The sequence below is a fragment of the Streptopelia decaocto genome (genome assembly GCF_964273445.1).
Source record: "Streptopelia decaocto genome assembly, chromosome: 6".
NCBI classification, from domain to species: domain Eukaryota; kingdom Metazoa; phylum Chordata; class Aves; order Columbiformes; family Columbidae; genus Streptopelia; species Streptopelia decaocto.
In genome coordinates this window covers 31,914,833-31,932,740 of record NC_138660.1, presented here as the reverse complement: position 1 = coordinate 31,932,740, position 17,908 = coordinate 31,914,833, and the positions used below count along the sequence as shown (strand labels likewise).

General features: G+C 43.9%; 1 protein-coding gene across 4 annotated transcripts in view; it reads left to right on the top strand.

Annotated features, from left to right (window-relative positions):
- The window catches only part of PLEKHM3 (pleckstrin homology domain containing M3), an 83,966-nt gene that overhangs the window by 19,288 nt on the left and 46,770 nt on the right, over positions 1-17,908 (top strand). For all 4 annotated transcript variants that reach the window (XR_014184477.1, XM_082056965.1, XM_082056964.1 and 1 more), the window contains 2 exons: positions 610-1,545; positions 14,861-15,006. Coding sequence is in view for 3 of the 4 variants with exons in the window: in XM_082056965.1 (XP_081913091.1) it covers positions 610-1,545; positions 14,861-15,006 (1,082 nt within the window). In the remaining variant the exon portion in view is untranslated. The remainder of the gene's footprint in view (positions 1-609; positions 1,546-14,860; positions 15,007-17,908) is intronic.

Sequence of the window (17,908 nt, the reverse complement as noted above, 5' to 3'; positions counted from 1 at the left end):
TAGTAAATGGAACCGTGCAACATGTTCTGGTCCTGGCTTGTGCTGAAATGTGGTCAGAATGTGGGGAGAGCACTGCCCCACCACCTGAGGAAGAGTGTGAGAAGTAGCTGGGGTCAGAGGAAGAGAAGGTGCTTTCCCTTTAGCCCCTGGGGAGACCATGGCAGGAGAGGTGTTTCCCTGCAAGGTGTTGTTTTAATTTGTGTTTGTTTCTCATTGTCAAAATCTATTTTAATTCGCAAGAGATTACTTGATAATATCGGACTCTTTTGGACTAGGTTCTGGGAGACTTGTGGTGTTTTGTTGCTCTGTCACGATTCTCCTGGATAATGTCAGGAAAATCGCTTTGTTTCTCTGTCCCGCTGTTTCCCTGCCCCTTTTTTGTGAAGTGTTTGGGTACCTCTGGGCAAAAAAGTTCTGTGTTCTTGTTGGCTCAAAGGTTGAGTCAGTGCTTGTGTTTGATAATTATAACCTATTGGGTGAAGGCTATTTCCTGTCCTCCAGATAGACCATGTATGGCTAGGTGAGATGTATAAACCAGAATGATGTAGCAATTTGAAACTATTATTTTAAAAGAATTGATAGCAACAATTCTCATTTTGTTTCTTCCAGAACACAAGCCAATGTTCCCAAACATTCTGAAGAAGGGATACTTAGAAGTTAGAAGAGACAATGACAGCTACTGGCAAACCTGTTACGCTGAGCTCTCCCCATACAAACTGTACTTGTATTGCTTGGACAGCAGTGGCAACCAGACTCTTCCCACCATGTATCCACTCTTGCGTTTTCAAAGGGTCACTGTGACTGGTTGCATTGAAACCAAGGTGGTGGATGCCATCCTGTCAGACAACTCGCAGCTACAGCTGAAAGCGGAGTCCTCGTGGGAGGCTTTGGACTGGGGACAGAAGCTCTGGGAGGCGGTGCGTACTTCTGTGCCTGCTTTCACGAGGCAGCAGGAGAAACTGGAGAATGTGCCAAAGCCTGAAAATAACAGTGACCTTTCCCAAACCAATGGATTGTTAGAGAAGCCCATGGAGCTCTTCTTATCCATGAATTTGACTGAAAACACTAAAGAGTACCAAAATATTCTCAAATCAGGGACTCTTTACAGGTTAACTGTTCAGAATAACTGGAAGGCATTTACTTTTGTCTTGAACAGGTCTTATCTCATGGCATTCCAACCGGGTAGGCTTGATGAAGATCCTCTGCTGAGCTACAATGTTGATGTGTGCCTGTCAGTCCAGACAGATACTCAGGATGGCTGTGACTCTTGCTTTCAGGTCATTTTTCCTCAAGATGTCCTCCGCCTGCGTGCAGAGACTCGTCAGAGGGCCCAGGAGTGGATGGAGGCACTGAGAACAGCAGCCAATGCTACTAGAAGTTTAACTCAGAACCCACAGGTCACGCTTAGGAACAAACCCGGAGATCGGCCCTTTGGAAACGATCTGAGAAAGAGCAAGCGCCAATCTGTGACCACCAGCTTCCTGAGCATCCTCACCACGCTGTCCCTAGAGAGAGGGCTTACTGTTCAGAGCTTCAGGTGTGCAGGTAAGAAACCAGGCTGCAGCATTTGCACCCGCCGCTCTTCTGCAGGAAAATAAAATCACTTGAAAGAGCAGGCATGTGTTTTAGCAGCACACAGCTACTCCCTGCCTCTCACTATCAGTGTAGACACTTTGGCGTGTTAGCCTTCCTTTGCTCTCTGTAAAATGTGAAGAACCTATGTGATGTTTAGGGGTTCACCTGCATTTCAAGAACAGTGCTGAAACATTGGATCCTGCATGTGCAGCATACAGCACTACACAGGCCAGGGCTGCTTTACAGGTTGCTTGGGCTGTTTTCTTGCTTCAGGACACTGGAAAGGTGGTCCATAAGCAAAGGGGTTTGTATTCTGGATACAATGCAACTTTCCAACTTCTAGCACTTTCGTTTCCTTTTATTACTGCATCTCCTTCAGGTTGTTTTGGGGGCTGAGCACTGAGTGTTCTGGGGAGACTCCTCAAAGCGTATATGCTTCCCTGAAACACCATCATTTGGCAACGTGTTCTACTACTGAGGTTCAGGCATGAGCTTATCTGCTCAGCATTTCCCTTGAGGCAGGGGTGAAAATACGACCTTAAGCCTCTGTATCTAGTTGTAAATCTCAGTTAATTTGACTGCTGACTCTAGTGTGAGGCAAAAGCATGATTTTGTCCAGTTTGGGAATAAAGTAGAAACAGCCAGGACCCATGTGAATGCAGTTCTTTGTCCTTTTACTTCAGAAAGGGCACTTTTGTGGAGCAAATTTGGGAACTTTGTGCCTAAATTGTACTGTGTGGCTGGCTTTAGTTGTGTATCAGAAACATCTTTTCTGGAGAGTTTTCCTCTGTTATGGGAGCTGTGAGGGTCCTGCCTCCCCGCTTTGCTCTGGGGTGGGTGGCTGTCTGATGTGGGGGTCTCCTGTTGATCTGGAACCACATATGGCTCTGAGGGGGGTCTGTGTGGGCCCAGAACCTGCTGGCTGGTCTGAACCTCTCCCAGGGGACACCTGAGCCCCAGAAGTACTGGGGTGCCCTCAGAACTGGCCGTGGGTGTGGGTGGGTTCACCCCTCTCTGACAGTCACCCACAGGTGCTGTTCCTGCTCCCTTCTCCACAGTGCGTGGCACTCGCCTGGTAGCTGAAGCGTGGTGGAGATTGGCCTCACCACAGTTAATGGTTTGGTCACAATATTGGGGCTTCTAGCTGAATTCAGTTCTGTCCTTGGCTGCAAACTGTTTATGTGACTTCATGGGAGCAATTATGTGGCAAACTACTGCTGAAACTCTGATTATCTGAACGCTGCTGGACAATGGTCATGTCTTCCCCTTAACGGTAGTTGTGAGAGTGAAAGCTGCAGGGAGACTCTGGGAATGGGTCAGATAAGTATCCCCAGTATGGATCCAGCCCGGTGTATTACCCAGCTGACAGCCTTGTGAAACTTCAGAACACAGCGGAATTGACAGCCTCATTTTAAGCTAATGCCTGAGATGACATTAAAACTTTATGCCTTTCTCCTCATTTATTTTAATTCACAGCTCAGTAAAGGAAAATATTGTAGTTTTACTTTATCCTCTGACTGAGGTCCAGGAGAGTTTTGAGTGTGCATCCCCAGTGACCTCCTCAAAAATATGAGTCCCTGGGATTGTGACAAAATGCATGTCTCCAATGTGAAATAGGTTTACTCTTGCATTATATAGTAAGGGAGCAGTGTTTTCTGTGGGAAAGGGGGGGATTTCCTCTCCCAAACATTGGAAGATTCATCTGCACTCACTCACGTATGTATTCCTCGCAGAAATAAGGTGCTCTGACCTTGTCAGGGTTGCACGGAGTCTTTTTCTGATACACATGAGGCATTCCCAGCGCTCATGTGGCCTCCTTTTGATCTGCAAAACTGAACGAACGCTCTTATTCTAAGAAGTGTGAGTTGCAGAGAGTCTCTGAGAAGCCGGCCAGTGGATTTCCCTGTACCTGAGGACGGGAATGGATGTAGGAGCGGACCCTTTGCCATCTGAGACCCTTAGAGTTGCTCTTTGAGAGTCGGCTGGAACCTGTAGCTGTTACCACAACACAAAGAAACGAATAATTGTAATTATAACTGGGAGAAACTGGGGAAGCTTGTCTGGCTCAGAAGAGTTTGTGCTGAGGAGACCTCGGAGATGCACCAGCAAGCGGGGATTCTCTCCCGGTTCCTCACTCCCTGCAGGCACTTGGTGCTGCTGCTCAGCCTGGGCTGCTGTTTAACCTGAGGGGACTGCTGTTGATAATTACAGCTTGCAGGCATTGAGAGCAGTTTTCCCCAGGGCTGCTGGGAGGGGTAAGCTTGGAAAAGGATGAGGAGGGGGGAGGAAGAAAAGTTTTGCTGTGAATTCTTCAGCCATTTAGTGCAAATTCCTGTAATTACCGTCTTTGTGTCCTGTCCCAATGGCACATAATACAGCAGAAGCCTTTCCTAATTGAGACCTTACAGGAGGTACAAATCCCTCCTTTGTTCAGCCTAACAAATTAGTGCCAGAAAGTGGCAAGGTCCGAGTGGGAATCAAAGGCAAGCAGCACAAAGATGGAACTTAAGGCTACAGTAATAACCCTCTCTAGTCCTGCAGGGGTGGGAGGGAAGGAAAAGTAATGACCAATGAAAAATGAAGGGTTTTTTTGTTATAAATTCCCTTGACATGACAGCACCTCAGGGCTGCTTTATTTATTTAGGAAAAGTGATTAAATAGTAATACAACAGGGCAGACCATTGTCTCTTGAGCTACCCCCCTCCCTCCAGACCCCTGCTGCCTTGGCTAATTGATTGACAATGAACCTCTGATAAAGAAGGTTGTTGGGAAGAGCTGATGGAGACAGGCTGTTTTATTTTTTTTACTCTTTGCAGTCTTTGGAGGGTTCCCCTCCCCAACTTTTTTTTTTTATTTGAAATGCCCTCTACATCCCCCTTTCCTTTTCTCCCTCAGTAAAAGCTTTTCAGGGGGCTGCTCCCAGACAAACAGCTGAGGCTCACAAGCAGGTAGGGAAAGAATGTGAATGTCTGTGCCTTGCTATTGACAAGTTTATCTTGGAGTCTGAGTAGGACTTTTCAGCTCATGATAGAAGCCAGGGCCTGGTGTCAGCTGCAGTCGTGGGGCAGGGAGGACAAACCCTTGATACAATGGGAGTCAGAAGGGCAGACTGAAAAAAAGTTTTCTTTTACTTGATCAGCAGATACAAAAGCTTTGCCCCACATTTCTAACTGCTTGTCTTACTACAGAGGGCAGGACTTCATTTGTTATCATTTCCAAAAATAAGCTAATAGGCCACTGATTAACGGTGGAAAATATGGTGGAAAGCCATATTTTTAGAAACCTTTTTACCTTTGCTGCCATTATTTGTATTTTTGTCTTGGAACAGCAATACATTTTGGAACGTGTGGTTAACCAGAAACTGCTGGCACAGGCGTGGCAGCCTCCTGTGTCCTTTGCATGTTCATATAACTGCAGGCTTGGTCTTGCCCTGTTGCTGGGGTACAGTGATGTTCCCGTGGGGAGTGTTTGGGGCTCAGAGCAAGAGTGGCAAGTGTCAATCTGCTCAGGTGAGAGTTCGGAGGGACCTACCCCTTGTCTTCAAATGGCTATGAAATGAAAGTTGGTTGCAAGGCCAAGCTGGTAAATATCAGATTTTATGATTTGTTCTTTAATATGTAGGAAATTAAGAGACGCGCATCATGTTAGAATGAACTGTTGCAGGGAGTGTTATTATTTTTTGTGTATTTATTTCACCTGGATTCAAGAGAAATCCCCAAATTGTTCATGTTACAAATTTGGGGTGAGGTGACTTCCATCAAAACATGTGTTTGGCAAGTGCAGCATCTTGTAGACAGCGGTAGCCAATTGTAAGTACTCCCATGGGTGTCCTGACTCCCTGTTGGTCTGTCTGTGGGCTCCTGGGGAAAGGCAGGAGTTTCTCCTTGAGCTCTATAAGGGCAAATGTCCCGAGCTGCCCTTCACTATTGCTGTTTCCCTGGCATGTGCCTTTGTGTTTCCATAGATGGGGAAGACAAACAGCCTCTGCCCTTGCCTCCTGTTTTTGCATGGCTCCTGGTCTTTTGATGTCTCTCTTCCTTTTCACCATTTTTTTTTTCTCCTCCCTGTCCTTTATTAAAACAAACATTTTTTCCAGTGAAGACAATTGTGTCTGCCAGGAACCCTTATTGCTTAGACAGCGAGTCCTAATGGATGTTGGAGTTTCCGCCTTCTGCAAAATGTGCTCTACACCCTTTGGTTTGTCTGTGTGGCTTTTCTTGCTCCTCTTCTGGGCTGTCTTCTGTCTTCTCCTCCCTGCTTTCTCCATGTCTCCTCACTTGCCAAAAGGATAAATACTGCTATTAGGGCTCCACTGGCTTGGCTGGCTGAACTGAACACGAGGTGCAGAGAAGCCAAGGTTAGTAAATGGGCTATTTCCTGAGCTTGCAGCCCTGTCAGATTGAGCAGCGGGTGGAAAGCTGTTGGCTTTTGAGAGTCCTTGTGCCTCTGTTGCTGTGATCGTGTATATGTCGGGGGACAGTCCAGTGCAACATGTCCAGGTCATGCAGCCTCTGCTCTGGCTCACCCCAGTGCTCTGAAACCAGCCCCTACTGTGCTCAAAGTTAAGTTCCTCTCTTTCTTTTTTTTCTCCTCAGCGAAAAGGAAGGATTTTCCTAATAGCTTGCAAGCCAACAAGTGCAATTAAAAAAAAAATAAAAATTACTCAGGTGCTGTGTTGACTTTGTTCACTTCTCAAAAAGCCGTATAGTTGAAACTACTCAAATACAGATAGCTGAAAGCATATGTGCTCCTTCTCTGAATTCAACAAATACTTTGTGAACTGTCATCACACCCAGCACCTATTTGTAACTTGGCACTGAGCGAAAAATACTAGGGGACAATTCTTAGCAAACATAGCACAATAACAGAATACCAGAAGGTCCTCTGGAAAGTTGTCAGCACTCTTGTCACATTTTTAGTCCCAAATAACAATTGTTCTCACCTGTTCAGGGCTTTTAGGATTGTGCTTTTTAAGTGCTGTATGTATTTTGTGCTTGGTTTCATTTAAATTGATGTCTTCATTCCAAGACTTCAGCAGCTTTTTGCCTTCCCTGTGTTTATGACTCTGTAAAATCCCCTGAGAATGCGTTTCGCCCTGTAAAGGTTTTATTGTGTAAGTATATTCACCTTAGACCATGTGTTAACGGTACTCTTACAGTTTTGTATGTGACTTTCAGGCCTTCTTTCTATTGATTCAAAACTAAAACTTCCACTGCTAACAGTGATATTTCTAAACTTTCTGTTAGCCAAAGGCAGATGAGCAAAAAACCATTGTCCACAGCTAAATTAGTATTTGGAAAATACACCAGGTCTAAACAAAGCCGCTGACTTGTTGGGAGGAGTGGGGGAAAGTTTTCAGAGAAGGGTGACTTGAATTTTTGTAGCAAGGAGCACTTAATTTACAGTGGACCTATGTCTTTCAAAACATAGGGTTGCGGGTCCACAGTGCTTCGCCCTGTGACAGCTCTTGTTTGGGGAAAGATCAGAAAATACCACATGGTATCTCTCTTACTTGCTTGAGTTAATTAAAGCTGTTACCAGTGATCAGTTATGATCACAGAAGCTATTTAATCTCCAGAGGTAAGGTGAGCTCTGCAGCACAAGTTTAAGATGGCTTGACTAGGGAAAATGGCAGTGAAAGCTATTAGATTTGTCCAAGCTGGTAGAAGTTGGGTCCTTCACCTTCTTGGGATCTGGCCGGCACCTTTGCGGAGTGGGATTTTCCCTTTGGTAGGATTTGGTTTGGACTTGGCCGGCTGAAAAAGGCAGTTTAGCCGAGTACTTGGCCAGTTCGGTGCGTGTCCTGCACCCTGATGTGCACTGTGCAGTCCTCAGCTGGTGTTTTACTGATAGCTTTGCCTCGGCCCTGCAGGCAGAACAGCTGATGAAAATGTCTTGGCTGATAAATCTACACATTCCTCCCGGCAGGTTTAATGGACACCTGTCCTGCCTGTATGGGGATGGGTGACCCCATTGCTCTAATCTGGCTTTCTGAGCGACTCTGCGGGTTTCAGCATTTTTGTGTGGTTTTGTTTTGTTTTTTTCCATTAAGAATAAAATATTTGTGCTTATTTCTTTTGCTGTTTTGAGCTCAGTTGTGCTGTGTGTGAGCATGTCTCTACTCTCAGCGCAGGCTCTATGTTTGTCCTTTGCTATGCCATGTTTCTTCCTGGCTTGTGGGTGCTGGGTATTAGTTCCACTGCCCCAAAGAATGCTTGGTTACTTGGGTTTTTTTTTTTTTTTGGTCCATTTATTGAGTGAAGCTAGTCTTGATGAATCTTTTGGCAAGAAGTTCAAAGTAGAGAATGCCAAAACCAGGGAGTCTAAGTGTCTAACTCTCACCTTTGTTGGGATGGAAAAAGCTACGTCTGGGCAAAAGGAAGTGTTTTCAGAACCCAAAAACTCCAACACTCCCCTCAACCCTTACCTCCCCAGTTTTCTGGAAAACCCAGACGTTCCCCATGAATTGCATTACAAGGGACAGCTTTATTTGTTGGGCTAGCATCTTTTGCATCAGTCAAGCCAGGTTTGCTAATAAAGGCCTTGCCTTCGCAGGAAGGCTCAGACAGGTTATATCTGCATAACTCTTTTTCTGCAGTTGCAATTTATACCAGGCCCCTGAACTGGTTTGAGACATGACTATTCATTTGTTTTCCTAAGAAAACAAATCTTACATTATAATGCAGTTTTATCCCTCCCTCACAGGATTTGAATCCACCTGATGGTTTTAATAAAATTTAACAGAGAGGAGGTAGTAAAGGTGTGGGAATCTCAGAGGTTTCACAGAAGCTGGCATCACAGGGAGCCCTTCCTAATGCTTCTCGGTGTGTTTGCTTGGCGTCGGAGCATCCACATGGGCGTGTGGAGCATCAAGGGGCAAGTACAGAAGAAAAATACAGCTGCTTTAGGTCCACTACCATGAAACTAGGGCATTTGTGCGTGCATTGGCAGGGCTTCCCTCTCTTCTGTCACGTGCCAAAGCAGTGTATTATCGGCAGAACTGTGGATCAGATCAGGGGGAATGTAAAAGAAGTTACAGAACAAGCTGCGGGCCAACTGATGGGAAGGTTTCAGTTTCCGAGACTGACCTTCTGCTGTGTCAGTTGGCTGATCAGTACCTGTGCTGTGTAAATCCAAATACTGTGTATGCCCAAGGTAGTGCTGTGGTAGTGATGTGTGAGCAAGAAGAAATTCAGCCAAATAGCATTGGCAAAAATATATATATCCACACTTACTGCACAGTTGATCCTCATGTTAAAAGAAGGTACAAAACTGGCTGTATATTCAAGCAGAAACAGAGCTGATTATTTCTAGTTATGTTAATAGCTGCTGTATCAAATAAGTGAAACTTAGCAAACCTCGGTGTAAGTAAATGAATGAACAGTGCAGGGGTAAGATGACTTCAGATGAACTGCAGAGCAGAAATGAAAACTGAGTTATGTAGAGGCTCCTTTTTCTAAATGACCTGGTCCCAGCTGAGGATGCTGGCACCGGGTTTACCCTGATCACACAAATGGCTGGCCTGCTCTTTGCTCTGCTCTTGTCTGCCTTCTCAGGATATAAAACTGAGTGTAATCAACTGTAGGAATGGGAATACCATTATTAATTATGCTCAAATTATGTACTTAGTCCTAGCTGGCAGACTTCAAGGGCTGGCCCAGAGAGTGTGTTCAGTTCCCATCCCTGGCTAAAGAGCTGGTGAATTACTGAATCCTGCTAATAAGTCATTCCATGGGAGCTCCCATTCTCTTCTGTCGGGCTGCGCTTCAGAGTCTCAGCAAAGCACCAGATATTGCAGAGAATAATCGTGTAAGGGCATGGGGGAAAGAACAGTGAATTAGCTTGAGGTGTGTGGTATTCTTCCTTAGCACTGTTGGTTTGGGTATGGGGAGGAGGAGTTGAAAGGATGCAGTAGGAGGATGCAAACTGGCCATGTGTTAAAGGATTCACAGCTATAACTGTGTGTGAAATGTGTCTTTATGGCTGTTTATAGTTCCCTTGGAGCAAGTTCTCTGGAAAGAATGACATCTTGGCCCTTCTCAGCATTTGACACTAAAGGTAAAAGAACCTATATTCTGGTGAAATTCAAGTGTGGAAATCCAAGCAAATAAAAAGCTAATTTCCAAAACTGTAGTTTTGTTGCAGCCATTTGACACTCAGCTATTATTTTTTAGTCCTGATTTATTGATGGAATTTTGTTCTTCTGTATGCAGAGTGTTAGCTTGCATTTTGATATATATGTTTTTTTCAGTGTTACATTTGCAGGGTTAACTAGTATTAGTTTTATTGGGAAGGCAGAATTTAGCTATGTAACCTGCAGCATGCTTGTATGGCATCTCCTATAAAGGATAATACAAGCATGCACAATGTTGTGTATGCACGTATAAGTGCTATCAGATCGCTTGCTTCCACCAGTAATTTTTCTTTTTCTTCATTGTTGGTCTTCTTGGAGAGGGTCACAGCTCTGTGTGTTCCACCTCAATGAGGTAAAGCGTGTTGCTTAATTCAGCTCCCCCTAGCAGTCTAAATATTGCATGTCTATGCTAATCCAGTCTTCACTGATTGGAAGAAAACCTTGGTGTCTAAAGGATGATTCATCTCATCTCCCTCGGAGAGACGCTCTGCAACCCTGTGCCCCGTGAGACATCAGTAGGAGCATGGGACAGACCACTCTCTGGAGTGGCCTGTGTCCCCAGACCAGACTACAGCCTAGAGTGGGTGAGCTAAGTTAGTTGAGCTGGATTCTGCAAGACAGGAGAGACAAGGTCATGCACTATATCTTCATATTGCACTAATGAAGGTGGGAATGCTCTTAATTTAGGGCTTAGTGCTGAGTACCAGCTAATAGTTGAGCTTTCCATTGACTCAGAGTGGTTGGTCCATCCCTTGGAGTCTGGTTAAAAAAAATTGAGTGGGAGTTGGGGACTAGTGAATCCATCCTTATTTCTGGAAGAGCTGATCTAGATTATAATTAAAGTGGGATTTGTACATTGCTGACATAAATAATGCGGGATTTATATGTTGGTTAGATAATTATAACTGGATAGGGTCAAATCCACATGGCTTCAACAGGGAAAATTTTCTGCCTTCAATCTGTGAAGGTTTTGTGGTGGTGTTTTTTTTTTAAAGCCCATAAGAACCTCACAAAAAAGTAGGCAAGGTGAGTAAAGAGTCAGACTTTGCTTGGAGGTTTATGAGTTTTGATTATTTCTTTAGAAAGATAATTGCTTTGGCAGGAAAGTAGTACTGGGAAAAGCACAAAGTGTAACGCATATTGCAACTGGGTGGGCAGGAGGGAGAACTGAGGTGGGTTGTTAGTGTGTTGTTCTCCTGAGTTTAAGTTTAGTGTGTCTTTCTCCTGAGTTTGAGTTTTCCCATGGTGGAGTGGATTGGAATAGATGTACAGAAACACAAGGCTGCAGGAAGTTCTCACCATCTCTCTCTGGTTGTGTGGATTAGTTAGAGCAACATTATATGTCTGATCTAACACTCTGAAAATTTGTTGCTGTGCTCCTTCCTAGTCTGTTTATGGCTTTATCAAGCTGAAAGCCTTTTGAAGTCTGTGGGTCATTTTCTTTTTTTCATATTGTATGTTGTTTCTAAATGGATTAACTTCTAAGCTAATCTGTCACAGATTTAATTATGGTCACAATCACGAGGGAGTTGCTTTTTCCTGATACTGGACAAGGAACTTGATTGAATAAGAAAAAACGGTTATGTACTTAATTCTGGTTTGGTCTTCCACTGTCTCTGTTTCAGTGTGGAGCTACTCTAATCTTCTCTTGCTAAAAGGTTAAAGAAAACGGTATCTGGATAAAAAGAATAGTTGTGTGTCTTCCTTGACCATAGGAGTATGCAACCCCCTAAAGTGGCAGAGGTAGTGTTTTCCATACTTTGCAGAAGAGGAATTATATTGCAGTGTCTTGGATTCTTCCTCCATACTGTCATCACCACCACCTTAAGTCAAGGAGAAAGACTTGTTACAGCTTTTTAACCTCACCTTCCTTTCCTCCCAAAGTCTTAGCACTTGGAGATGAACCTCTTTATGTTGACGCTCGTGCTCTGCTCACAAACATGTTGCTGAGAGAGGTTCATCTGTGCCCAGCAGCACTTTCTTGCTGCTATTTTTTCTAACCCTTTTTCTTTGCTTGTTTCCAAGGCTGTTTTGTTATATTTTCTGTGATGAAAGGTTTGGGATTATTCCTTCCCTCACTTTGCTAGCACTAAACCTACAGCTACACTTTTCCCTTTGCAGCTTGCTCTATAACATCCTTTAGGTAGGGATGAATTTGGGTAACAGTAAATATCCAGTATTCTCCTTGCTCTAGGCTCAGGGTTTGCCAGACCTTTGTACAGATGTTACACGGATAATATTCTGTGTGAGCATTAGGAACAGGCGACAGATGCTTGGTGGAATTTGTTCTGCTTTCCCCCCCCCCATCCCGTGTAAGGTGCTTTCTGTAGCTATAGCCAAGTAAATGTTTTCTCTGAAAACTTGCAATGGTCCTGTCCTCCATCCCAACTATTTGGTGAGTTGTGTTACTGATTTCCGAGGTGGTCCAGCTGCATCTGACTGTTGTGCTGGGAGGGATGCTCAAGAATTTAAAGCCAGGAATCAGTACTGCCTTTGCTTCTGGTAAACATGATGGCAAGTTTATGTACCTGAATATCCAGGTGCAGGATTTCCAAGGGCATTAGGCCACAAGAGATATTCCTTCCTCCTCTTCTCTCTCACTCTTGCTCTTTTTTTTCTCCATCTTACAAAAACAAAGTAGCATAAGTGGTCTATGCCACAGAAATATGTTTGTCACACTACATCACTTTGAACTGCATAACATCAAAGAAAATCAGTGCTTTGATAACTTGATTTGAAAGGATTGTAGAAATAGCCATCATTATGAATCACAACAGATAGGAATGGAAAGGATGGTGATTTTCAAACAGCAAAGCTTGTAAGGTAAGGGAAAATGCAAGGTAGGTGCCAGTGCCACATTCTCATCTGAAATACTCCAATCTTAAAACTTGCAGATTGTGATTTTCATGAGAATATGAAGAGGAATGAGAAATACTCTGTGTAAAAATGTGTTTCTGAGGAGTGAGAAAACAAACATGGGCTCAGAGAAGGGCTGAAATAAGGGAGGAGGCAATGCATGCTGCTTGGGTAGAAACTTCTTCCACTTTTTCCTTCATATAAAACCACCCTTCCTGAAGGGAAGGGCATCCAGGATTGCTTGCTGAGACCCTCCTCACCCTGTAGACCTTCAGTTCTTCTGACTTGTGTGCTCTGTCATTCCTCTCCTGGGGAAACTCTCCATGTGAACCAAAATGAGTTTCTGGCTCTAGGAGGCTGCAAGAAATTAGACCTTAAGGTGGTGACTTCTCAACTGCGAACGTTTTAGTTGGGGATGGTGGCAATTCGAAGTGGAGTTTAGCTTATTCTTGGCTTCAGTCTAACGGAGAGGAGTTGGGGCACTAACACAAACCAGCAGCCTGTGGAGTGGCAAGGAGTTGAATTGACTTTACCCTTACAAAAGGCATACGTACATTCCTTCTGCCCTAAAAGTACTGCTTTGCAAAAAGTTCTGTTAATATTAACCATACAACAGTTATTTCTACAATGATAATAGTTTACAGCCATAATGTTTGGGTTTTCTGTTTGGTTATTAGCTGAGATCACATTTTTGCATTACACATGTTGAGTTGTATCACTTGAGATATATGTTTATACTTACACTCTAATCTTATGAATGGTAAAGCAGGAGACATTAACATAAGTGTCTCTTTAATTATATGACCTGTTTATATATTTGCCTTTTTTAAGAAACTGCATATCCTCACTTCAAAAAAGAGGGAAGGGGAGAGTGAGATGGGAATGGGATGTGTCGCACACTGATTAATTTGACAGTGTGTATTGCAGAGAACCAATGTCCAGGTGGCTCAGGAGGGTGGAAGAGGAAGAAGTGAACCTATTATATTGGTCAGGTTATTACAATTATTTTGATTAGAGCAGAGTGGAGAGGGTAGCATCAGCTAATGGAGGGCGGGGGAAGGAGAAGGAAGAGTTTAATTTGTGCCTAGAGCAGTTGAGATGCAATCGCTCCTCAAATCAGGGAAAAAGGTGCCTTCAGTGGGAATGACATAATTACACTGAACAAAATCAGTTATACTGACAAAAGCAGTCAGTCAGTTGACTTCTGCCTGTTTAAGCAATACTTTTGCTGTAAAAGTGATGTACAAGGATTCTGCTAATCCTCATTACTAACCAGCTCCAGCAGAGACCGTCTGAGCATCCAGCACATGCTGGAGTGGGGCTTTGGTGCTAATTGTGTCTGTAGCTGTAAATGTCAGATGGGGACACTAACATTTGAAGGGAATGAAGAAATACCGTCATGTGTGCTGTGTCAAAGAGGTGTTAGTAACAACCACAGACGTCTCGTTATATCTTATCCAAACATTTTTAGCCTTGCTTCCTGAGCAGGTTGTTTAATGTGACTGTGCTGTCCGTCTTCAACCCTCCACTCTAGTATTAATTGAACCTATTGGCTCATTTAAGCCACAGCTGAGAGAAAGACAGAGGTGTCAAATACATTGAGTTTCTATGTGTTTTGTGAGAACAGGTGGTCAGGTGAAGGAGTTTTTTGTTAGTTCTTTCCAAGTAAAGCAGCAGAGTTACATAGTCTTATCCCAGGGACTCCACACAGGAGGGCGCAGGAAGAGGCAAGCGATCCAGCTGTGAAAAGAGTAGCAGACAGACCTCAGGCCTCGTAAGACACAGGGCAATCCAGGCAGAAGGAGAAACTGAGCTGTGCCACCACTGCTAGTCAAGGACCACTGGTTCTCAATATGAGTGGGCTGTGCTAATTCTGTGGCTGAATCGTGGCTGCCAAGCCAGCATCCCTCCCGGCTGCCCGGAGCGAGCGCACAGTGCTTCTGTGGTCTGGTGTTTTCTGTCTAAACTTCAAGTCGTGGTTTTCAGATGACTGTGGCTTTTAAATGTCCAGTGTCTCAAAGCTGGTCTTCTGCCTTTGTTTCTTGAGAAGTGCTTGGTATCCTTTGATTGCTCTCTGAACTCTTTGTCAGAGGTTCCCAAGTTAGTGTATGCTTGTTCAGCGCTAGTCCAGGAATACAGATATTTATTCCTCTGTTTTTAGGTTATGAGAAATAAACAAATAAAATTTAAAAACTGTTTCAGATGTGGGGAATAAAGACTTTTCTTACTGCCTCCTGAGTGTGTACCTCTGGCGTGGTGTACAAACCCAGACTTTTTCCCCTCTTTCTTCTCCAGGCTGTCAGCGCTCCATAGGCTTGTCCAATGGGAAAGCCAAGGTGTGCAGCTACAGCGGGTGGTATTACTGCAGCACCTGCCACGTGGATGACAGCTTCCTCATCCCTGCACGGCTGGTACACAACTGGGACACTTCCAAATACAAGGTAATCTCCCTGCAGGTTGGCTTGCTAGCAAGTAAACGGGAGTGCTCTTCAGATGGAAACACAGACATTGCAGCAGATGAAGGTTAAAGATATTGACTGCTAATACTGTTGTCTTTGTCCCTCTCGCAAAAACGAGCCACACTTTCTCAACAAGACAGATGTTTTCATCATGATTTCCTTAGCCAGATCTAAGGCGTTCTAGCCATGCGTCTCTTTCTTGGTGGCATCTTTTCTATTGTTGCATATGTGGTTGTTCAAAAGACATGGAGGGACAGAATACTGAAACCTCTCATTTAGTCCTAATATTTGCAGTTATTGGGCCCCTGAGGAGTACCTGCTTCATGAGCACTAGGGACTGTGGGTTGGCACTGCTTGGTGATAGAGGCTAAATAGTGGAAATGCCCACTGGCAAACTGGCATACCCAGATGTGGTGTTTGCAAGGCCCAGTATGTCTTGTCCTTTGGCACAAACACTTTGGGGACACTACAAGGACATTGCCACAGCACTTGTTTGGACCAGACAGCCAAAAGTAACATAAAAAGAAAATTCCACAGCTGTTCACTTGCCACACAAGCAGCTTTTCTAAAACTTAAGGAGTATGCTATTTGCTGCTGTTTGCTAGAGAGGCGCAACTGATTACATGCCTCAAAACATTATGCCAGCAAACACGTAGTGGTGTTATTTTGCCATCTCGAGGAGCATATGCTGAAACAATAACAAACTCATAAGGGATCCAGACCATGCTAGAGCTTTAGACCTAGCAACCACTGTTAGGAGAGGCTGTTTGATGTTTTGTGTCTGCAAATATTATTATTATGGGTTATTTGAAAAGGAAAAAATAACCAGTAAATGCCCTATTACAGGAAAAGCAGCTCTCTTGAAGAAGAAAATTTGTCAGCCAGGGAGATTATTAAAAGGTAGCTGGAGCCTGCCATCAGGAAAATGATAGTCTTGCACCATGAAATGCAAGATTCTTCAGAGTTACAAAGCTCCTACATGTGGAGATAAAACCCCCTCCCTTTCCTAGAAGGTAGGAATAAATATTTAAGGGATCTTTCTTTGGATGCTTTTGCTAAGGACTAAACTTGCTAGCTCGTGGTAGTAGAGGTAGCACTGGTATTGGGCAAGTGGATGGAAAGTCAAAGACCTCATACTAAGCTGTCAGTAATACTGCCAAGAAAATAAACTGTTTTCTAAACCTGCAGAGTGAAAACTATGCTCTGTGCTCTGTTTCCTGTGGTCTTGGTGTGGGCAGCTGTGGCCCAAAAGGAAATGGGACTTCTAAGCTTAAGCATTCATTGAAAACTTTATCTACTGTAATCTCACTCTAATACTGAGAAATTATCAATTTGCACTTTTTTGTAGTCAGTCAGAACAGCTTTGAGGTGGCTTGGGAGCACAAGCAAATTCTGTGCAGATACTTCACCAGTCTCTGTGCCAAAGTGCTCGGAGAGGTGGATTTAAGAAAGGAACATCATCCGTTAGGTGGGAAAACACTACAGCATCCCCAACTGTCTTCTCAGCTCCATCCCATCCCCGTGCAGAATTAAGATAACAAGTAGTTCTTGTTACTTTTGTGAAATCTTTGGGGTTTCCCCCTTTCTGCTCAATTCTGCATGCACATGCTTTTATTTCTGTCCCTGCTATACTTCCATGGGAACTGAGCAGTGCTTTTCTGAGTTAGAGCACTTACTGCCTGCACTTTTACATCCTCACTCCTTTCTCCATTCAGAGATAAGGTCTGATGTGTGTTTCTTCTGTATGGTCTGAAAGGCAACTTAGTGCTGGCTGCTACGCTTAATAGTGATAATGGAACTGTATGATTCTTTAGTAGTGTATTGATTAAATGTGCTGATTTGGCAAAGGCAGGTATCTTGTTCCACTTCCTTGTGGTGATCTTGGGAGTATTAATTTTCTTTGGACATCTGAGCACCAGCTGTAAAGTAAACCATTGCATTAATTAAGTTTTGCAAATGGAAAGGTTCTTGTCTGCTTTTGGCAAGACAGGTCATGAAAAAACAGCAGTGGTAGAAATCTGTATCGTTGTGTCTTTCCATACCCAGGATCTTGAAAAACAGGGATGCACTTAACACCTGAAAGCACAGGGGTAGGAAAAGAAAAATTCCCTTGACTGCAATAAAAGCTCTTTGAGAGGACTTGGCGGTCAGGCGTGTTGCTTCTGTCATAACCAAAGGAGCAGTTCAGTCCCCAGGTTCGCTTTTTTTCCCTGTCTCCCTACTGTTTTCACATTTGTGGGTTTTATGTGTTTGTGTGAAGGGAAAAGAGGTAGTCTTGTGAATATTCTTTCTTCCTTTTACTTAGACCAACTTTTTTCCGTGTTTGTATGCAAAACCCAGTAAGTATTACAGTTTGGTTCAGGTGGCTTCCAGACAAACACAGTGAGAAATGAACTCCCTGCGCCAGAAGGCGTCAAGGAAGGCTGACTTCTGGTACATTGAATTCTGAACTGTAAGTTTGCAGGCTCTAGAAAAGAAAGGTCTGGAAATGTTAGTATCTGTCTTTGTATGACATTTAAAGCAAAAACCCTGTTGCACTTTGCATCTTCTCTCTCTTTCTGGCTTTTTTAATCTGCCCAGTAAAACTAGGGAACTGTGAGTATGCTAGTACACATACTGGAATATTGGCTGCTAGTAACCTGAGCTATTTTGACTGTCCAACCCTTGCCATTATAAAACAGCATTTCAGCTTCTTGTAACTTTGCTATGGTTGTCAACGTGAGTTAATGTTTTCTATGACGTGTATGGCTGTGTCAGGCATGCAGAGTGAGCCAACATCTGCCCGCTGGGTAAAGCTGCTTTTCCTGCAGCCAACACTCTGCAGGTACATTGTATTGACAAGTAGCAAGCAAGGTTTTGCTTTACTCCTCTCTCCTCAAAGGCT